The 21508-nt window shown below is 40.0% G+C and overlaps 1 protein-coding gene across 2 annotated transcripts; it reads left to right on the top strand.

Moving 5' to 3' along the window:
- Positions 1 to 204: 204 nt before the first annotated feature.
- On the top strand, positions 205 to 16765 carry LOC116331464 (ral guanine nucleotide dissociation stimulator-like 1). 2 transcript variants are annotated; one of them, XM_039612953.1, is made up of 18 exons: positions 205 to 253; positions 937 to 1199; positions 7245 to 7525; positions 8964 to 9008; positions 9160 to 9329; positions 9711 to 9856; positions 9967 to 10278; positions 10388 to 10491; positions 10600 to 10684; positions 11668 to 11742; positions 12319 to 12405; positions 12499 to 12531; positions 12648 to 12769; positions 12863 to 12958; positions 13496 to 13631; positions 13730 to 13996; positions 14248 to 14362; positions 14846 to 16765. In XM_039612953.1, the coding sequence occupies exons 2-18, from the start codon at positions 1011 to 1013 to the stop codon at positions 14998 to 15000; spliced, it is 2418 nt and encodes an 805-aa protein (XP_039468887.1). In that variant the 5' UTR covers positions 205 to 253; positions 937 to 1010; the 3' UTR covers positions 15001 to 16765. The 2 variants fall into 2 exon arrangements, with proteins under 2 accessions (XP_039468887.1, XP_031610016.2); XM_031754156.2 differs by lacking the exons at positions 205 to 253; positions 937 to 1199 and adding an exon at positions 5611 to 5827.
- Positions 16766 to 21508: the final 4743 nt, after the last annotated feature.

Genomic DNA, 21508 nt, shown 5'->3' with positions numbered 1-21508 from the left:
AATGGGACATAATTACATATCACAGAGAGTACAGCCAAACAAGGAGGAGGCCATTCCAGCACACACACATACTCACACATACTCACACATACACACACGTACGTACATGCGCAGGGCATCATCCACCCACAAACACAAAGAACAATCAGCCCTCGGTGATAAATACCAGAGTCTCTTCCTTCCAAGTTTCACACTGCTCTAAATGAGTATTCTGGTTGGACAAGCAGCTCTGAACAAGGATTACCGAGAAGCAGTAAGTGACTGTTGTTTTCTTTGCTTTGTGTAGATGTGATCGTATTTAATATCAGACTGATGAAGATTTTTCTTGGAGATGCTGTGGCCGATGCATTTTCTGCATCTTGCAGGTGTTTCAATATGTGAATTTTGTACCTTGTTAGAGAAATATTGAATGGTCAAATTTAAAGTAATAGGTCACTCAGTGTTCATGTTTTTGTTTATTGGTTTATGTGCCCATTAAAAGCCTTTTTAATAGAAGATAGACAGTTTTTAAAAACTCAGTATGACTCCAAAAATGTAAGCAGTGTCATTTTAACAAAGCAAACACTGGCAGTATTGGGTCAGTTTCATTTTATTAAACTTAAATTAATTCAAGATAAATCCCCCATATCTTAATGCTTTTTTATAGCTCTTTCTGTTTTTTATGCTATAGAAAGAAGAACAGATAGATGTATTTCATTAAGAAGTGAATTAATCAAATTAAAATGTTTTATGTCATAGTGCAGTGCTGAGTTCTGCTGAATATGATTTTATTCAGCTACAGTTATTCCAGTTTTTAGCACTGGTCTGTTTAATAGATTTTCATATAACTGGATATCAGAGGTATTAAGCAGTATTACAGTGTTAGCCGCTCTGGAATAAACTTTAAATGACTGTAAATGTGGGGTGGTTGTTTTCACGCTCTCCTCCCTGACACAGATGAGGCATCAGGTGTGGGAGAGGTCTGACGAGGTGTGCGTGGGCTTGTAGCGTGACCAGCACAGAGCGAAAAGATGAGGACCATCCTGCCTGTGTGTGGAGGCAGTGATGCCGGGGAACCCCGCAGCCTCCGCAGCAGGGTTGGCAGGATGAAGAGGCTGCTTTGGCTCAGGCAGAGTCAGTGCATGGGCGTTCACATGAACACGGAGCCCGGAGTGTGGCTGAGGAGTTTCCAGTTTCTGGACACTGATGGACAGTGTGAGGTGAGTTTGGAGTTTTTGTAGCAATGTTGAGAAAAGGCTGGTGTGTCACGCTCAGCTTTATGCAACACTGGGGTGCTATTCTTGGTGCACTGTCAACAACTGTGTTTTACATTTTCATCTAAATAGTTCAGGTGAACCTCCTGAAAGGTAATGGTGCAGCTAAGCCAAAACATCAGTAATCCCAGTTCAAAAATGCAGTTTATTTTAAATAGAAAATACAAGGTGTGATTTCTATATAATATGACTGACTAGAATATTACATTAGCTATAATCTATAACGAATTTGAGATTTATATGCCTTTATTCAACTTTTATTTGACTGAGATTTGGATTGTAAGCAATAGTAAATGAAATCAGTACACAACATAAATAAATGAATTACATATAACATTTGTTAGATTCTGCAATCACAAAGTTGCACTGAGCTGTAAAAGCCCTTACAGTCCATTATTGCTAAAGTGTGCGGTGTAGTGGCAAGGCCCTGCCAGCCCTGCCAGTTTATGTAATAACTCAACAGCTGATAAAAACAATGGTCTGAAAGACTTTTCATTAATGATTAACTGTTGAGATAGTTCACGCCATTTAGCAAAATATGTTTTAGAAAAGCACCGTTCACTCTCAGGAGACTTTAGTTTCTTCATATTCTTTGTTTTGTGTAACCAGCAAAATATATTCAATTTCTAGAGAAGAAAGGAAGTTATTTATGCAAAGTTTGATCCATCAGTTAAAACTGGAATTAATTATTTTTCATTAAAGGTTCATTTTTCTTTGAATCATTGTGAAACATTAATAGAAGGTGCCTGTTACAGGCTCCTATAGCTCAGGTTAATGTTGCCAACAACCAAACCTAATATTCTTTCTGACTATCATGGATCCTGGGAAAAGCTGGAAAGCAAGAACTTACTGATATCTAAAAAAGAAGTCAAATATAATATTTTTAAACTGATTACTTAAAAAATGATTCTTAATTCAGGATAAAAATCCTGTGTCCTGTGTGTGTGCGTGTTCGTGTGTGTGTGTTCGTGTGTGTGTGTTTGTGGGTGGGTGGGGTGAGTTCAGCTATTGTTCCGTTGTTTTTACAGTCATGACGCCATCAGTAACAATAGCCTTTTAGTAAAACTAAGGAAGAACTACAGTGCATTAGACTCTCCAGAAAGTATATCACATTTCAGACCAAATAAAAAGCCTTTTGATCATGTGTGTTTTTCACAGCAGTCATCGTTAACTGAGATGTTCTGGCTTTTTCTTGTAGGCTGGGTTTTACTTGTTGCCTGCCTGCCATCACATCACCATTTCATGTGTCTAATTAGAAGTAATTGAGGTCTCCCTTTCCTCTGTTTCTCCACACTTTTGTGTAGCCTCTTTCGAAATAGAGGATGGCTTTGTGAAACATGGAGAGTGAATGAGAATGAAACTCATTAGGCAAACAAAAAGCTCATTCTTCCTTTTGGGCTTAATGATCAGTGACTGAAGCCTGACTGAAGATGCTCCATCTGCTAAGCTTGTGTTTTGCTTATTTGTCAGTTTGTCTCCAAATGTATATGAAAGAATTTCTTTGGTTTTAATATGTTGATGCCTATCGCTGTTTTGTACCTTTTTTAAGTCGCACACATATTTTTAGAACTACGACCTGTCTTTGTGGTATGTCACGCCTTTAACACTACATTAAGCTCTTGGGAAAAAACTGTCCTGACCAGATTCTTTTATGGTGTGACTGCATTGTTTCTAGTTTGCTCACACTGGCCTAGAATTAGGTTTGCATTTGCAAGATCAATCTTCCCTTAACATTTTCCAAAATCAAAAAAATAATATTTCCTCAAAGAAGATGAAGCAAGTGGAAAGCACCTGGGCCTGTTTAAAAGGAGCGCTTATGTCTATTTACAGCTCTATATCTACTGGAGTCTATATGATTCACAGTTCAAAACAATCCCTGTTTATCTCGAATTGGATGCCTTTATTGTCAAGAAAACAAAAAACAAGTAAGAATAAGAAAAGGAAAATAAAAATATATGTACATTCTTATATATGAATGCAGATCCATACACACCTACACATACGTAGGTGGCCAACAAGAAGTCATCATTTGTTTTTAAATTGGTGGGAGGCTTCCATTAAATAATTACTGCAGTGATTAACATTCTTCAGGTGGGAACTGGTTAGTTAACCCTGACTGATGCAGTGACTAACTTTTTAAACATTTTTAAAAAATATTTTTAAACCACAATTTCAGAAGCTGCCTCCTGTTGTTGTGGAAGAGATGATCGTCTGTTTCAGAAGTGTCAGATTTTAAGCCGGCATCAGTCAGAAAACCAATCAGACCATAAAATAAACTGTAGAGCTCACAGCAAACTAAACGGACTGGGGGTAAACAGCTGTTTAGCTTTAAGAAAACCACTTATCAGAGAGGCTGTTTGGCGGGAAAGATTTTCACTTTGCTAGGGATTGGACTCTGGAGCAACAGAAAGGTCAAATGGTCAGATGACTCCACATTTATCCTGCTCCAGTGTGACTGGCCCATCAGGATAAGAACTGAGCTGAATGAGGTTTTCCCCCTTATGAATAGCATCTGCTGTACAAGCCTGTGGGGGCAGTATTATGATGTGTTTGCTTCAGTTAGTCGGGTCTTTAATATTAAATCAGCCCTGCCTGAATATACCAAAGTTTTTCTATCAGTGGATTTTTTTTTGAGCCAGCTGAGGTGGTTCGGGCATCTGACAAGGATGCCTCCTGGGTGAGGTGTTCCGGGCATGTCCCACCGGGAGGAGGCCCCGGGGCAGACCCAGGACACGCTGGACAGATTATATCTCTCGGCTGGCCTGTGAACGCCTTGGTGTTCTCCCGGATAAGCTGGAGGAGGTGGCTGGGGAGAGGGAGGTCTGGGCTTCTCTGCTTAGGCTGCTGCCCCCGCGACCCGGCCTCGGATAAAGCGGATGAAGATGGATGGATGAATAGATGGATTTTTTTTTTTTTTTAATTCCCCGGTGGCACAGGCTCTGCACCTTAACCTAAATGAGTGTCTTTGGGACATGCTGGAGAAGACTTTAGACAGTGGTCTGACTCCTATATCATCAGTACAAGATCTTGGCAAAACACTTAATGCACGTCTAGAAAATAATAAATAATGTGGCATTTTGTAATGCTGTTCGAAACACTGAAATCAAAAAGCTGCCCAATTAAATTTTAGAGTGTGAGGTTTTGGCCAGGCATAAACACAAATATACTGCTCCCTTCAGGGGCTGTCGCAACAGATCATCTGCATCCATCTCAAAATATTTCTTGTAACCGTGCATCAGAATCCAATATATGACAAGAAATATTGAAAAAGATGATAGTTAAGGAAATTAAGGTTTCATCAAGTCCATTGTTTACTATGTATAACATGGCCAGCAGATGTCACAGTAGTGTCCGATTATGATTGTCTCCATAGAGTTTTATGTCATTGAAATATGAACATTTCCAAATACTTACTTATACTTATTAGTTATTTTAAAACATATAGACATACCATTACCACACATTTTGTAAGCCGTCACATTGCATTATGTGTCTGGTACTAACACTCAAATGGCACTGTAGACAGTCAAGCTTCCCGTTCTAGGAAGGGTGCAGGACCATAGGACGTGAGGGAGGTGAGGCTAAATTTATGACCAGCAAACATGCCAAACCCATGACAAAATGTGATATCTCTGACACGAGAAGTCACAGACTTTACCTGTAATGGATGTGCTGGGTTCGTCTAAACTCTTTGAAAGAGTCAAACTCACATCGGTGATAGAATATGAAATCGTTACAGAAGTTTCATGCAAAAACAAGTTCTCATAGATAATTATTTATGCCACGACAATTCACAGCAACTCTCGCTGTAAATTCTAGCAGTTGTTTTTTTTTTAAAGACTATTGTTACTCCACTTTATTTCTCATGAGAAGATGTAGTTTTATATTTTTATCCGACAGATGTACTTTGGAGATCTGGAAACTCAGACAGTAAACTCTATAAATATAGAACAATTTAATACCATTCGGGTAATTATGTCTTTGTGACTCTTTTATTGTTTTACTTGAGTGGCTTTCAGTTTGAGGTTCCAGGGTTTAACAAGTAGCCAGACAGACGGAAAGATGGGGTCCTTACTTCCTGATGTCACACGTAAACAGCATCATATTACTCTGCTGATGCTGCTGTGATAACAGCACTGGAAACCTTTACAGTATTGCGAGTATCAGTAACAAATTTCCAGTCACAACCTCAGGCTTAAAATATGCACGATAGCATCTGATGCTATTTATTCGCCTAATCTTATTGGTTGTTTGTGTTGAGCCGGCCCACACCTGTTCATTAGCTCCGCCCACCGAAATAACTCCTATTCCTTTTAGGCGTCCAGACATCATTCTAGTTAAGCCACGGTTTGGGAAGTTGTGCTCGCATATCTTTGTATTTATTTATTATTTTTTAAAGAGAAATTTTGGCTATATTATTTATGAAGGATGAAAGTGTCAGGTTTACTTCAGACTCAAGCCAAGTGTCGAAGGACGTGATTGAATCTTTAAATATCCACTGCCACGAGAGTTTACACACAGGACTTATTTACCCCAAGAGCAGGATAAAGATGGGAAAATGGCACTTATCCATGGTAGGTCAAATGAGCTATCGCTAATTCCAAATCTGCTTTCTGGCATGCATTAGTTATAAGTTAACGCATGAATCTGACTGCAATGTTTTCATTCTTGGTTGTTTTCATTTGTTGTCAGCTTCATGTGAACTTAATCGTGATTCTCTAGTGTGCAGGGAAAATATAAAAGTTTCATTCACTGTTGAGTATGCGCTGGTGTCACAATGTGTTTTGCACACTGGTTTCTGTCATGTGGTGTCAGGTATTTGAAAGAGTGCTCTGCTCCTATTGTCATGCATGCGCAAAATAACACTTGTTTACCAGCGGGGTCAGCGAGCCTCATTTCAGGTCTGTGAGTATTAGTAGATGAGGTGACACCCAGCTCTAATGGCAAGTTTGAGATTGTTTTAAACCTCCATGTATCTTTTGCTTAAACTAGTCACTCTTTATGCTTTCTGTAAAGAGATTTGTGCGCCGCCTTTTTGTTCTGTTTTAAACATTGCCTGTGAGGTTTGGAGCCCAGTTGCTGTCTAATGTCTGTGGCTTTGTATAACACCATCTATTTGGGGTTGTAGTTGTTAGTTTGAAGGGCTGCTGGATCAGTTTAAGCTAGATCAAATAAGTATTGTTGTCTTTTCTTCATTTATAATTATTTGTGAGAGTTGCTCTGCAGTTTCGCTGCCTGATCTCACATGTATTTGATAGTTTAGATAATTAATAATTCAGCTGATCAGGGGTCTGTTTAGATTTCTTTTTGAGTAAAAGTGGTAAGTTTTCATGCTCTTAGAAAATCATCGTTGTTTGACTGTCAAAGGTGTTATAATGTTGTTGTTTGTCATTAATCTAGAGGCATCTGAAGTTTTCTCAGATCTGATGTTAAAATAAGCTTTAAGTTAATCTTTCCATTACACAATTTCATAATTTTGTGCCACGCATAAAAATAAACCAATGGCCCTTTTTTTTCCTATTACGTCTGACTATTTCTCTAAAGTTTTGGAGGAGGAAATATGAGGGTGTACCTAACTCAGAATAAAATAGACTTTCAAATTCCTCATCAAATTGTAGTTAACCATGTCAGGTGCAATGAATCATCCCCATGTTTGTTGGCATAAACAAATACGTCAGTAAAAAAAAAAAATTCTGTCATCGGTCACTAGGTGTGTGTGTATGTGTATATGTCAACAGTGAGTTTAATCGAAGCAGAGTTCAGTCTTTTTAAATAAAATTATGTAATTTGTTAAGTTCATTTGGAAACAATCATCTGCGTATTGCAAGGCTTTACATAAATTTAGATCACATTTTCTTATTCTCTCTTATACATTGAATGAATTCTGGGGGCTCTGCAGTACCGCAAAGACCAGAGCAGAACACAGGAGAGAATCAATTTCATGTGCTAGGTCCAGATTTGCCCGATCATGACCTGAATTTTCTCCTGCAGGACCCAGTTCAGGAGTGGGGCGAGGAGGAGGAGGACGGGGCAGTGTTTGGGATCACGCTACGCAGGGAGCCTGTGCCGACCTCGACCACGGGAGAGCTTCCAATGAGCTTCGTCCAGTACCACACGGTGAAGGTGCGCAGGCTGAAGGCGGCTACCCTGGAGCGTCTGGTCACCCACCTGTTGGACCCTGAGAAAAGGGAGTCCGACTTCATCCAAGTGTTCCTCTCCACCTACAGGGCCTTCACCTCCACCAGCACCCTCATCGAGCTGCTGTTTCAGAGGTGAGATTTTGTAGACTTGTGTTAACAGAAAGCATGAGGGTGCAGTCAGCTGGTGTGTAAGCCCGTATATGAGCTCATTTTGCTGCTTGATTTAACATGTATAAATGTACACAGCTGGAGTCTGATGAAGGCCTTAACTTTTTGTGAAATGGACCATTTGAAAGACGAAATCAGCTAAGCCCTAATCATCGCTCCTTATCAGAAGCCACACAGATAAGAAGGCTTTAATAATTGCCTTCTAACTTATTGACATTTATTTATTATTCCACTCCACTGTGTGCTGCTTTTAAAAAGGTCATCACTGCCTACAAATGAAAGTGGAGCGCATGCGTAATAACCAGGTTTTACAGCATGCCCAGTGCACAAATCAATTTCCAAAGGACACAGCAGTTTGACAGCCTGTTTACATCGCCTCAGCTACTCGCAGAGCAAACCTGTGTTGACGTGAGGCAGGTTTCTATGACAGGTATTATCGTCATGAACTAAACAAAGCAGTCTCGAGCTTTGTTCCATTGTGAAACGATCATGGCTACACCCTCCACACCCAGCAACTATTTACAGTTACCTTATTGATTTTGACTCGGGAAATACCTTCAGGAATCTTTTGCAAAGTACATATTTCGAGGTTGCGTATACACCAATGTGTTACGATGATAATAGAAATTATTCTATTCTCCTCCTAATTTCTATTAGGAGGAGAATAGGATGTTCTAAAGTTATAAAACAAACACAGCTCAAAAAAACTTTGATTTCTGTCTTTTCTTTCTAACTCAACTTTGCCAATTACATCATGTATGGATCTGTGGCCACTAGTGTGGAGTTCATATATTATTTGTCAAACAGTCGCCCTCATGACTGCAGTGCTGGTGGCAAAAGGTTTCCTGGGAAATTTCTTAGAAGCGATCACCATCAGAACAAACTCTGAATTGTGTTTTCCCTCTTTTTGCCTTACAGGATTTTGTACAGGATGTGGCCTTTTGCTGCTGTTGTAAAACTTCTTAAAGAACTATATTATAACTGCACAAGTTGGGTTGAATTAATTTATCTAACTTACACAGTCTTTGACTTGCTCCTGTGGCGTGACCACTAAGGTTCTTAAAGTTCTGTTTTGTGCCCTGCTTTCATGCAATAAAGGGACAGGATCCTGTTATAAAACTTCCTGCACATGCGACAACATGGCACCATTCTCCAGTTTTACTGCACGCATATCATTATTAAACACCATGGGGAGCATTTATCTGTTTACACTCTGTAACAAGGACACGGTGTGTCTACAGGGATTCAGAGTGTTGCAGGACATTTCCACAGGATGAACAGTTGTTAAGGTGCAACCCTGGGACTTTCCTTGTTTACAGGATTTATTCTGTCATCATTCGCTCACCATGTTGTCCTTTTCTGTGGTGAAAATACATAATCGTGTTTCCCTTTCCGATCACAGAAATGACTCGGTCACAAACCTGGATAACTCGGTGAACGCGAACAGGTGAGTACAAAAAACAATTACAGTTGTTTTTTTTTTTAGTTTATCTGTTGTAAATTATGCACATGTTCCTCAGATATCATCAAGTCTCATGTAAACTAACCTTGTGGAGTAAAATTAACAGTAATCATCATCTCCCATGAATCTCCTGTAGTACCTTGGTCCCAGTGATCCGGCTTTGGCTAGAGGAATACAGCGAAGACTTCAATGAGCCCCCTCAGTACCAGGCTCTCCGGACGTTGTGTGTCCACATGCAGCATCGCCTCTGCTTCAGACGTTTGGTTCATCACGCAGAGGGCCTGCTCAAGAGGCTCCAGGAACAAGGTAAAAAGACAAAAAACAGATACATAATGTCAGGGCAGGATAGATTTAACACGTGTGAATCAGTTTTCATCAGAAGAATTTAGTATAACCTGATATTCAAGACCTTATATCAACAATAAATCATTTAATTTACAGGTCCAGATTAAGCCTATTTACTTCTAATAATCTAATCTTGGCTATTCATCTAAAAGAAGGAAGCTACTTGTAAGATTCTTATTTCAATGACCTCACTGGTCTGTTGATTTTTACAATGTCATTTTTACAGCATCTGAAACAGCTCTCCTTATTTACAAATACCGCCGCAGGTTCATGAGTGTTTTCCTTCACGTGTGCATTGAGCTGCACGTTTTAATGTCATTTATGATTTGGCGTATTTGACAGATTGCGGCCAGCCTGCGTCAGAGCACAGCAGTGAATCACAGCAGCAGGTAGATGAAGCCGAGATGTCCACTAAGAATGAAGACAAATACAACTTTATGGACTTCCCCGTGAGGGAAGTGGCCGAGCAGCTGACCAGACTGGACGCTGTAGGTTTCATTTTATAAAAAATTGAAATTCTGCGTTTCTCGATTGATTGTGGGAGGGGTTTTTTTTTCTCATTAATTTTTTCCTGTCTTGCGACATTTATTTCCCCCAGGACCTGTTTGTCAAAGTGGAGCCTTTCCACTGCCTGGGCTGTGTCTGGTCCCAACGTGACAAAAAAGAAAACCGAAACCTTGCACCAACGGTCCGCGCCACCATCTCCCAGTTTAACGCTGTCACCAACCGTGTCATCACCTCACTGCTCTGCACATCCCCGCACCTCCCTTCCACTTCCTCTCCTGGCTTGTCACCTTCTTTGTCCTCTAACTTCCTGTACCCCTCCTCTGCTCCGAGCTCACCTTGCATCTTGCGCACCAGCCCATGTCACAGAGCACGCGTCATCGAGAGGTGGATCGCTGTTGCACAGGTTTGTATCATAAAATATTTTGAGATTAACTAAAAGTTTCCATCGACAAACAAAATGAGGACACAAGAAAGACACGAACAGGTCTAACAATCTTATTGTATCTGTGCAGGAGTGCAGAGAGCTGAAGAACTTCTCTTCTTTAAGGGCCATCCTTTCAGCCCTGCAATCCAACGCTGTGTATCGCCTCAAAAAGACATGGGCTGCTGTCAGCAGGTCAGCAGATATTTCATTTATATTACAGGGTTGTTTCACGCAAACGAAGAATATACTACTGCAGGAAAAAGAAACTATCTTTATGTAATAAATATTTTTGGTTTTCAGGGAAAGCATGGCCACCTTTGACCACCTTTGTGAGACTTTTCCTGATGAGAACTGTGTGCTGACCAACAGGGAGATCCTGGTGGAGGTAACTACATGTATTTTCTACACATACACATGTGGGAGAACGTGGACTGAAGATGAGGGAAGAAAGCTGTTATTAGTACCAAGTGTACCAGTTCTTGAAATAGTCAGAACTGTACTGCCTTCGGGATATCTGTATCTTGAGCTCAGTCCTCAGAGAATCAAGGAATACAATAATGAATGCACTGCAGGAAGACATTACCAGGATTCTTCCTGGAATGTACAACAAGAGCCTTGTTTGAGTTCTCATAAAACCTGCTTTACTTGTATATGTGCCTTTCGGGTCTGTAATTACAGCTAGATGATGATAAATGTAAACCATGGTAAATTAAAACCTGACAAACAAACATTGACAGAGAAACACCTTTTAAAACTTGCCTAGAGAGTGTACTGCTACTTAAGATTCCAGCCATGAATACCAGTACAGTCACATGAATTCTCACGCAGCTCCGTGATCACATTTTCAAACTAAAATGTTTCAAAGGAGGTCCTTAATCATTTCATAGAGAAGCTTCATAGAGAAGTCCTGTCAAGTGGCCTGTTATTGTTCATTAATTACTTTGTCCTTTTCGATGGTTGAGTCATATATTCTTCTGAATTTAATTCAGAAGTCTAAAGGTGTGTCCAGTTCACTTACCACTTTGCTTTTTGTTCTGAGAGCCTTTCCCTGTGGAAAGAAACTGATACGAGAGTGTATTCAGTGATACTGCTTTTATCAGTGACAAAGAGAAGCCCATTGTTCTTAGCTGACACTAATAAAACTGCAAATAAAAGTTACTCCCTGGGCATTTGTCCTACTCGGTGGTTATTAATATATTGAGTGCACACACTCGTTTGCAAGTTTTAAACACATTTGTTCTTCAGAAGTACCCTCCGACACCCACAGCACCCTGTTAGGAGGCCCTCAACCCTGACAGGAAGAATTATATAACATGCCTACTTTGTTTTCATCTCACATTGCAAACCTGAATTTCCATTTTCCTGCAGGATGGGACTCACCCACACAGCAGTGGCATGCCGGCTGATAAATCACCCCGACTCTGCTCGGAGTCCAGGCAGATGGTAAGAGGATACTCATCATCATTTCTGGTTCCTCAATTTCAGATTTCACCTAAAAAAATAAAGTGAATCTGTCAACTAAGCAGGCTGGTAAAACTAAAAGAAAGAGGTCTGTTTTTTCCCCCCATCATCAATTTAGCTTCCTTAAATATCACTTGTTCTCAATTTTAGTTCCCTGCTCAGTTTCTAGATAGGTTGCTAAGTTCCACTTCTTGTTTAATAGAAATATATTTAATGGAAATTTTAAATACACTGACAGCTCACACAAATGTTTGCATGTATGGAGAGATGCATACACCCAAGATGTGCGTGTAGCATTTCCCACGTCCATTTGTTTACTCAGTCTGGGTGTGGCTATGTGTAAAATGTTTTATACTCCCATAATCATGATGTCTATATACTGAGATGCTCTTCTCTCTGCTGCTCTGCTTCTGTGCCTGCTTATGTATTAAATATCATTTCCCCTGGTTTCCTTCTGCTCTGCTCATCAACGTTTTAAAATCTCACATGTTGTTTTTCTGCTCATTTTGCGGGGATGTTCTTAGTCTTAAATAATGGATTTGGCTTTTTTGTGCTTAGAACTACGGCAGTGGTGTGATACCATACCTGGGCACCTACCTAACAGTCCTCACCATGCTGGACACAGCGTTGAACGACACAGTGGACGTGAGTTCTTTATTTGTTTGCCTTTATGGCACTTCAGTGGATCTATGATCCAAAATAACTCAGGTTGTTTATTTTTCCCTCTTTTGTTCACAGGGTGGCCTCATAAACTTTGAGAAACGCAGACGGGTAGGTGTCGCCTCCTAGTGGTGTCATGCATAAATTACTGACAGATTTCTTTATGCCGCCTTGGTCTTTCTGTTCTATATTTTAACCTCTGCTGTATTTTTTTGTTTCCTTTATAGGAATTTGAGATTCTCTCTCAGATCCGGCAGCTTCAAGCTTCTTGTTCCCACTACAGTTTTCCAGTCAACCCTCGTATCGCCGCCTGGCTGCAGACGCACACGCTGCTCACAGACCAGGAGAGGTGAGACTCACACTAAACCCCTTCATATACATTATGAAGTAGGTTTTGGTGAAGTCCATCATGCCTTATTTTATTTGTTTTTGTCTGTTGTAGCTATGAACTGTCTCGTGGACTGGAGCCTCCAGCTGACCTCTGCCCCAGCTCTCCCAACACATGGAGCAGTTATCTGCTCACAAGGAAGCTCGCTGCGTAAGTTTAAAGTCAGTTTATTTTTAGGTGTTTTAGAGGTTACAGTTTTAGTTAATTGAACATTAATTAGGGGGACATTATTTAGTTAAAGTGTGTATTCATTTCTGGCTCCATAACTTTAGAATGTCATCCTTATTTATCTTACACACGACCAGTCAGTCGTTTTAATGCCTCTCTCTGTAAGACAGCTTTCTTCTGATTGGCTGTTCCTGTTAAATAGGTTTTAAAAAAGCAGGTGGAGGAGGCTTCATGGGAGCCAAGAGCAGAACAAGAGATCTGATATAGAGCATGTAGATCAGTCTGCAGTCTGAGATTTTGGCTCACAGAGATCACTTGTATATACTTTGGCCTCGTGATTTGAAGTGTTGGTCATGTTTAACATGAGTATCCACTTTTGCTACACTATACATATGACACAAAATTAGGAAAATCATAATAGCCACTCTTTAAATTCTCCTTATAGCTTTTTGAGTAGGTTGAATGAAAGCTGTAAGTGTTAAAGTGCTCAGAAGTGCTCAACTCAAATTGCATTTGCAGGTTGAGAACATCTGTCGACACTCCCGTCAGGAAGACCCACGCTGACCAGATCAGTGTGTCCTCTTCTGGCTCGAGCGGTTCAGACATGGAGGACCTGTCTGTGCCTCAGCTCTCCCCCCTCAGACTCAAACTAAAGGTATGAAACCTCCACACTCCTGGATATAGACAGACAGTATAACGGTGACCGGGGACAAATGTCGTATTCATATTCTTTCCTCGTCTCTCTCCCCTCAGTCATTCTCAGGCTCCCTTCACAACGTCACAGAAGGCTCCTCCTCCAGGTCCTCCTCCCCATCCCTGTCTAGATCCTCCTGCAGCTCCTCGCATCCAGACCTCACATCCCCCTCTCTGGTGCTGAACCCAGACCCATCGTCCTCATCATCATCCAGCTGCTCTCCTCGGGCTGCGCTGCCTGTTTACAACAAACAGGTTGCTGACTCGTGTATCATCAGGGTCAGTGTGGAGTGTGTCAGCAATGGAAACATCTATAAGAGCATACTGGTATGTCTGGTGATCTGGTATATCTGCTCTTTAAAGGTCAGCTAGAATGTTTTTGGCAAACTTTGTTCTAAATTAGGAAACTAGAAGAGTAGTGTCAGGATACATGATGAACTTTCATGTCCCCCTTTGTGTTGAAGGAAAAAGTTAGGTGTGTTTTTAGCTTCCTTTTAAGGTGACAGTTCAATGCAACATTCACATTTCAAATGCATCAATACGGATGTGAAGTGTTGACTCTGTTATTTCCTCTCCAGCTGACCAGTCAGGAGCACACACCTCAGGTGATTCAGAGAGCTCTTGAAAAGCACAACATGGAGGACTTCAGTTGCAGTGACTTCGGCCTCTACCAGGTGCTCAAAAATGAAAAAGGTGAATATCTTTGTTTCACACTTAAATTCAAATGAGTGCTGGTGTAACCTGCGCAGAACAGAATGAACCCATATCAATGAGGACTCCCAAAGTTTGTACATGCTGTGTCTCCTCTGCTTGTAGCTGTTTGCAACACAACAGCATCCTCTAGAAAGTAGTAAATAAATCATGAAATGTGACCTTAAACTGTGCACTGCATTAACTAGATAGACGACATGCCAATATTTAATCTGAAGCAGGAAAAATTTCGACTTGTGCAATAATATGTTCCATCATCAGTCTGCAGCTTTCCATAAATTAAAAGGCAAATCAGCCTCAGCACAAGATGACATATATATATTGTAACTCCTGCTCTTGTAATATTTTAATAGCTTTTAACTTCTTAAATAGACTTGAAGGGTAGACATTATTGGAAATTAGTGTCTGCATTAATCTTGCAAATGCGGAAAACTAAATGGCACTTTACTCCTCTTCTTGCCACAGAGCTCCAGATACCTGACAAAGCCAATGTGTTTTATGCCATGTGCCCCACTGCCAACTATGACTTTGTCCTGCGCCAGCGCTGGAGGAGCCACGGGAGAAATTTTGGCTCTTCAACCAGCCCTGGAGCTCTGCCCAGGTGCCGCCGTGGAAGGTGAAAAGTATTTGGTCTGAATGAAAGGATCGAAGGACACTTTTTTTTAGAGAGAGAGTGGACCTGTTCATCTGCACCAACCACTCCAAGACACATCTGTGGCTGTTTGCATCAAGATGAGATTCTTACTATGCAGCAGCAGACGAGAGCAGAGATTCCCAGACTTCGACTGAAACATAACCCGGAGAAGTTCTCATCGAAGCTTAATATTCATCAGGAGCAGCACTGGAACAAGAGCGATTCCGTGCTCCTTGAAAAAGTTTGAAGGAAGTGTTCAGATACACATAAGACTGAATGCAAAGAATAACCTGAGTAACAAACAAACAAGTGCAATCTCACCAAGGATTGGTGCCACGAAGAACTCTTCAGCTTTCACCGCAGGAGATAACACATATCAGGATCAGCTGGTCTTACAAAGCAGTCCTGTGTCATGACCCAAAATTAACTTGCTGTGTGGCTTCTGTCTGTGACCACTTTAGCACACATGACACTTTTCTCTCAGCCTGTTCGGCTGCGTGAGCAACAGGGGCTGCTGTCTTTCACAATCCCGGCAGAACAAAGTGAAGAACAGTGAGTCAGGATGATTAAATATGAGATGTTCGCTCTCAGATGAGGAGCACAGATTCCCAAACAGATCGGGGTCGAATTTTACTCATGCTGAGTGCACTGGATGGAGTGTTGCTCTGTTTAGACCAACACCTACTGACCCTGATGTAGACGTGTCTGCAACAAGTATTCATTTGTTTTGTAGTAAAAGATTTAAATATTTTAACGTAACTTAATGAAATTTTGTCATCTAAAATTATTTATAGCGTTTCAGTATTCAGCTTTTAGAGCTACGGTGATGTAGTGAAAACCTGTCTGTATTTTTTTTTATGTTTTCTAGTCTTTGATGAAGTGCTGTAGAAATCATGTTAACGTTTAGTTCTCATAAGCTCAACTCAATTTTGTATCTGTTTGATCGAAGAAAGCTATTTCTCTTTTCTTTTTCTATGTTTCATTGCTACGGTGAAATGAAGGACTCTTTTTAAGTAAGATAATATTCACATTATGTATGTTTATAGTCTGTGGCCTTGCCTGGATTGTGGCATTTGTTTCAAGTTTTAACGCTTACATGGGACATCACACAGATCATTTACCCCTACCCAAACTGTTATTCAGGTGCTGCTTATGGTCACTAATGTCTGTAATCCAGGGCAATTATAGACCACCAGGCATACTATAATAAGTCAGTTTGCATGCATCGCTGTGCATGAAATTAATCTGAAAAATGGTTCTCGTATGTGAAAATGAAGGATGAACTAGCATGTGAATTAAATTAGCAGGTAACAGCTACTCTGTGAGGCTAATCCTCATGAAAACTACCAGCCAGATTTTTTTATGCGACTAAGATGAAAATTGAAGTCAAGTTCCACAATTTTCAGTCACTGAACGACATAAAATATTTTTTGTTTTGTTTTTTAGCTTTTGCACACTGGTGGGTTGTTTTTTGCAGGATTTTGCATCACCAATTCACTTTAAAACTTCTGTAAAAAAAAAAAATCAAGTGAAAAGTTGGTAACAAAAGGAGTGGCAGCTGCATTAAATGAAGGAAATGAATTAGCAGGTTTTCATCTTTGTTTGTTTTTTTTGCACATCAGAAGTTCTGTATGAACATTTTTTAAACACTTTATTTCAACAGATTCTTTATTTTTTAAAGTTTCATCTAAGCATTTGCTCATAATAACTGATGTTAAATGTTCACTAATAAAATGATTTTTGTCATAGTGCCACTGTAATCAGGTGTTTTATTTATTCCATTTTTAATGGTGTGACTTCCTTGAGCACAAAAGAAATTATACACTCGTGTCTGACTTTATTCACGGCAGAGAGAATTTGGTCCATATTGAAATGACGACATCACGCAGTTACTGTAGATTTCCTGTTTCACCGCTTCTCACAGGTGTTATATTGAATTGAGATTTAATGACTGTGGAGGCCATGAACTAATTGTCATCTTCATCTTCACATTGTCCAGCTCACAGGAGCCACGAGTGGATGGGCACACTGTGATCAAAAGGAGATAGATATGGTCAGTAATAATACTCAACTATGCTGTGACATTTAAACAATGTGCAACTGAACAAAGGGGCAAGAAGTGTACCAAGAAAATATTCTCCAAACCATTAATCCTGGTTTGAACCATTCTCTTGAACCAATGATTAAAGGTAGGACAGATCCATGTTTTCATGTTGTTTGGACAAATTTCTGACCTGCACAAATCAAGACTCATCAGACCAGACCACAAGTTTTGGTGTGTCCATGTGAATTGTAGCCTCAGTTCTTAGCTGTGGTGTGTGGTCTTCCGCTGCTACAACCCATCAGCTTCGAGCTCCAACAGTTTGTTCATTTAGAGGTTCTTTTCTGCATACACTGGTTGTAAAGACCGATTACTTGAATTACTGTTGCTTCCCTGTAACCCAAAGGAGTATGGCCATCATTTCTGGCATCAACAAGGCATTTTCTCCCAGAGAACTACCATTCCCTGGATATTCTTCTTCTTCTTCTTCTTCTTTTGACCATTCTCTGTGGCTGTGTGGTAAAATCCTACTAGACTGTCAGTTTCTGAAATGCACAGAACACCCCATCTGACACCAACAACCATGCCACATTCAAAGTTGCTTAAATCAACTTTTTCCCCATTCTGATGCTCAGATTGAACTTCAGCACGTCATGTTGACCTTGTCTACATTCCTAAAGGCATTGAGATACTGCCATGGGATTGATTAGTTACATATTTGCGTTAACAAGCGTTTGAGCAGGTGTACCTAATAAAATGGCTGTGAAGTGTATATATGCTAGAAGAAGGAAAACATTAGAGTGGCCCTTTAAATGCATGTCCCCTCATGGTTTCTTTAACGAGATAGGCTGTTAAAAATGTAACTACCTTAAAATGTGTTTAAACTGGGGGAAAGTTACTGTTTTTAAGACAAAGGAAGACGGTTAGCTCTCTAGAAGACAGGCTTTTTGTTACTGTGGAACCCAGCTGGATAAATTAAGTGTCGTAGGCGGCCACTAGGTGGCGATAGTCACAAAGACTGCTTTTGAGGCGTTGCTTGGCGCCTTTTAAAAGCAAACAACTGGTTTACCCTTTAGTTAAACACTTCTTGGCCATGACCTGCATTTGATGCGATATAAAACGAGTTTGTTTAAAGTGTTTTATGGGAAACTGAGTTGAAATGGGAATAAAAATAAAAATAAAATTTAAAAAAATCCAAATACCGCAACCAAAGAGCAGCAGGAACACATGAGGAAAGTCTAGTCAAGCAGGCCATTCTTCTGCTTCTGCACCCTTTACTCTGATTAGGCAGTGTGGGAGGTCAGAGTTCACACTGACAGATGTGTGGGAGGTTGCGACCTGTCTGGCCAGTTCTGCTGCCTGTGGCCACAGCTCTGATTTCCATATTTTGAACTGTCAGTAGAATCAAGCTCAGAGCTACTGAGGTGTTTGTGAATCAAAAATATTTCCCTCCTCTGCTTATCAAGCTTAACAATACTTTAGATTAAATTTTTCCTCCCTTACACTCTTTCTTTTATCTATGAAAAAACAGTATAAATTGTATCAACATGTTCAAAGACTGCCTTTTCTTTTATACATGCAGCAGCAGAATAATAAGATGAACTGAAATAATCAGTGACATGGCTCTTGAGGGCAGAGCCGTTTTCTTCTTTTTACTTGTGGTTTTTGGTTTCTTGTTGTCCTCCGCTTCCCCTGACGCCTCAGACTGATTGATTGTTTATGACGTCCATTTTCTGCAGGTCACTTCAGGCCATTTTCCTCATTTGAACTTACTCTGCAGATATTGTGGAATCAGCTGACAGGGTGACTAATAGTAAAGTGACTTCATGTGAGTGGAGATTATTTCATATCAGTTCAGATTAGTCCTGCTGGGTCACAATACAGGACAAATATGGTTGCTTGAATGAAAAACATTCAGGCGAGAACTCTAAATTGTGCCTAATGCTGTAAATTTGTTATTTTAACAACGAACTGTTTTATCTGGACGTTTTTTGGTGTATATCTAGCAGAATACATGTTGCAAGTTGTCATCTACAAAAAGAAAATGAATGAAATTGATGATTAATTATCAGCTTTGTTTGTTGGTTTTTTAAAGGCATTTATTGGTGGTTACATATTTTAAAACGTTATGAAAATATGAATAAACTTTTCTATTAAAATGGCACAAACCATTTTTTCTGCATTATATGTTTAAAAAGTTGTGCCCATACGATGGTGCTGACTCTACCAAAACTAATCTGGTTTAATGAGCCTTTGTGTATTGTAGTTATTACCTAACTTAATAAATTACCCAGTTCATTAACTTAAGCCAAAGTGTGATGGAGACATGCAGAATGTAAGGGGATTGTTCAGGTTGGGGTCTCACATAACTGAAAAGCTGTCATTCATTTAAATCCACTATAACGTAAAGTGTTTTCTTTAATGGCTTTTTCGAACTAAGCCACAGAAAATATCTACATGTATAACCGCACTGTTTTCTGTAATAAATCCCAGGTCTTCATATTCATCTTGTATATTTTCATCAGCTAAATAACTTAAATTAAATTAAACAACAATCCCATTAAGAAGAAAAGTTATGCACAGTTTCTCACAAGCACAGTAACATACTCATACATTTAATCTAAACAGAGACAGCTGTGTTCAAAGCCACACGTCACTGATTCCACCTTCTCGTGTACATGAGCTGCATGTCTCCTGTTCACTCAGCTGAGAATAACAACCAAGAACTAATCACAGATTAGTGTGTGCATGTATTTTTCATAAGCGTGTCTGCAGAATGCATGCATGTGACGTGAGCAAATGTGTTCAGTGTGTGTGCATGCGCGTGCATGTATGATCACACATATTGTAGATTTACAGTACAGTAGGTCAGTTGGAAAAGATTTGCTCACATGCTCATGGAGACATATTTCTAATACGTCTTTTGTTTTGTTCTCCTGTGTGTGTGTGTGCTTTGCTAGTGTCTAAGCGTGCGTCCTGCAGAGCTCGTGCATCAGCAGGTCTGTGCTGTAACGGTGGACAGATGGGAAAAATAGCTGAGACTAATCTAAAGGGGTTAATCCCTTAATAACCAACTACAAATGACTGCAGGTTACCTCACTGATTCCAGCTCCAACATGTTGTTTGTAGTCTGTTGGGCTGCTGGGGCGCCATTAAAGTTTGAGTGTGAGTAGAATGCTGACTGAGCATTTATGTGGTTAAATATCACATCGCCAGCTTTCTACACTGTATTGTGAGGTTTTTTGCAAACACTGTAGAAATTTAGAAGAGCTCACAACAACAAAAGAAAACAAAAACAATGTATGGACATGACCTAAAACATCATCAGAAGTGCAAAAAGTACATTAAGAGAACCCGTTTGAACAAAAAAGCAAAAATAATATTTTCAGTGATTCTTTTATAGAAGAAAAGATGCAATATTACATTTACATGAGGGTCAAACATATGTGAACCTTTTCTTTTGGTGTCTGATGTGTCCCCCAGTGCACCAATGTTTCTGTCATGATTGTATTTGAGTTTCTTTTGTTCAGCTTTTTCTTTTATCGATTTTTTTTTTTAATTGTCTATGTCTCCCTTTGTTTTTACACAGGGACAATAGATTTTATTATTTTTGGTAATAACTCAATTTTGTGTCTCTGGTTCCTTTGCTGCCTCTGTTTTGTTGTCTTGGAGGCATTTACCCTGACTGACAGTTTCTGTGATCTTTGATGGTTTACTGCAATGAACTGTTCACCTCAAGTCCTTCAAAAACATTTAGTGGAGTGAAATCAAGACTTCTACTTGACAGTTTCAAAACTCTCTGTGTATTCTTGGTGTGTGTGTGTGTGTGTGTGTGTGTGTGTGTGTGTGTGTGTGTGTGTGTGTGTGTGTGTGTGTGTGTGTGCTAAGTGTTTCTGTCTTGGTGAACGACCCGGGACGCTGTGACATTTTCTTTTAGGAATTGTTGGTATTATTCGGAATTCATTGTTTCATAAATGTTGACAAGCTTTCTAAACTGGGCCTAGAATTTCACGCCAGCACCACAGAGTGGATATAATGATAGCCTGTATAAAAGTGGCCTTTAGCTTCTTCAAAGTTGCCCTGGGCTCCTTCATGACCTCTGAAGCTGTTGCACACCTTGCCTTTGTGTGAGGATAACAACACTCTTTAATCTCTTTCATTTATAGCCACTTTGTCTGATTGTATATTGAATTATCGATGTATTAAATTATTGATTGAATTATTTCTAATGGCCTGAAGAAGCTGATTCCCCAGGCTGCAAAAAATAAGTCCAGTTGTACAACAGCCCTTGGCTCCTTTCACTCGCTCTCACTAAAACACTTTCCTGAAGATTAGGTTCTCACTTCATTGAAGCCATACTGAAGACAACATGAACATTTTGCAGTTTATTAGTGTCCAGAAAGCCTGCTTTGTGACTGACAACCTGCTACTGCTGTTAGCCTGTAGTCTTCCT

The sequence above is a fragment of the Oreochromis aureus genome, linkage group 6 (genome assembly GCF_013358895.1).
Source record: "Oreochromis aureus strain Israel breed Guangdong linkage group 6, ZZ_aureus, whole genome shotgun sequence".
Taxonomy (NCBI): Eukaryota; Metazoa; Chordata; class Actinopteri; order Cichliformes; family Cichlidae; genus Oreochromis; species Oreochromis aureus.
Note: the sequence above shows the minus strand (reverse complement) of the source record. Positions and strands in the feature narration are given on the sequence as shown.

Excerpts from the sequence above, each read along its gene's own strand:
- LOC116331464 (XM_039612953.1), top strand. The coding sequence starts at position 1,011 with ATGAGGACCATCCTGCCTGTGTGTGGAGGCAGTGATGCCGGGGAACCC. Across the intron at positions 11,743-12,318 it reads GCTCGGAGTCCAGGCAGATG|AACTACGGCAGTGGTGTGAT; the intron begins GTAAGAGGATAC and ends TTTTGTGCTTAG. Across the intron at positions 12,959-13,495 it reads CTCACAAGGAAGCTCGCTGC|GTTGAGAACATCTGTCGACA; the intron begins GTAAGTTTAAAG and ends TTGCATTTGCAG.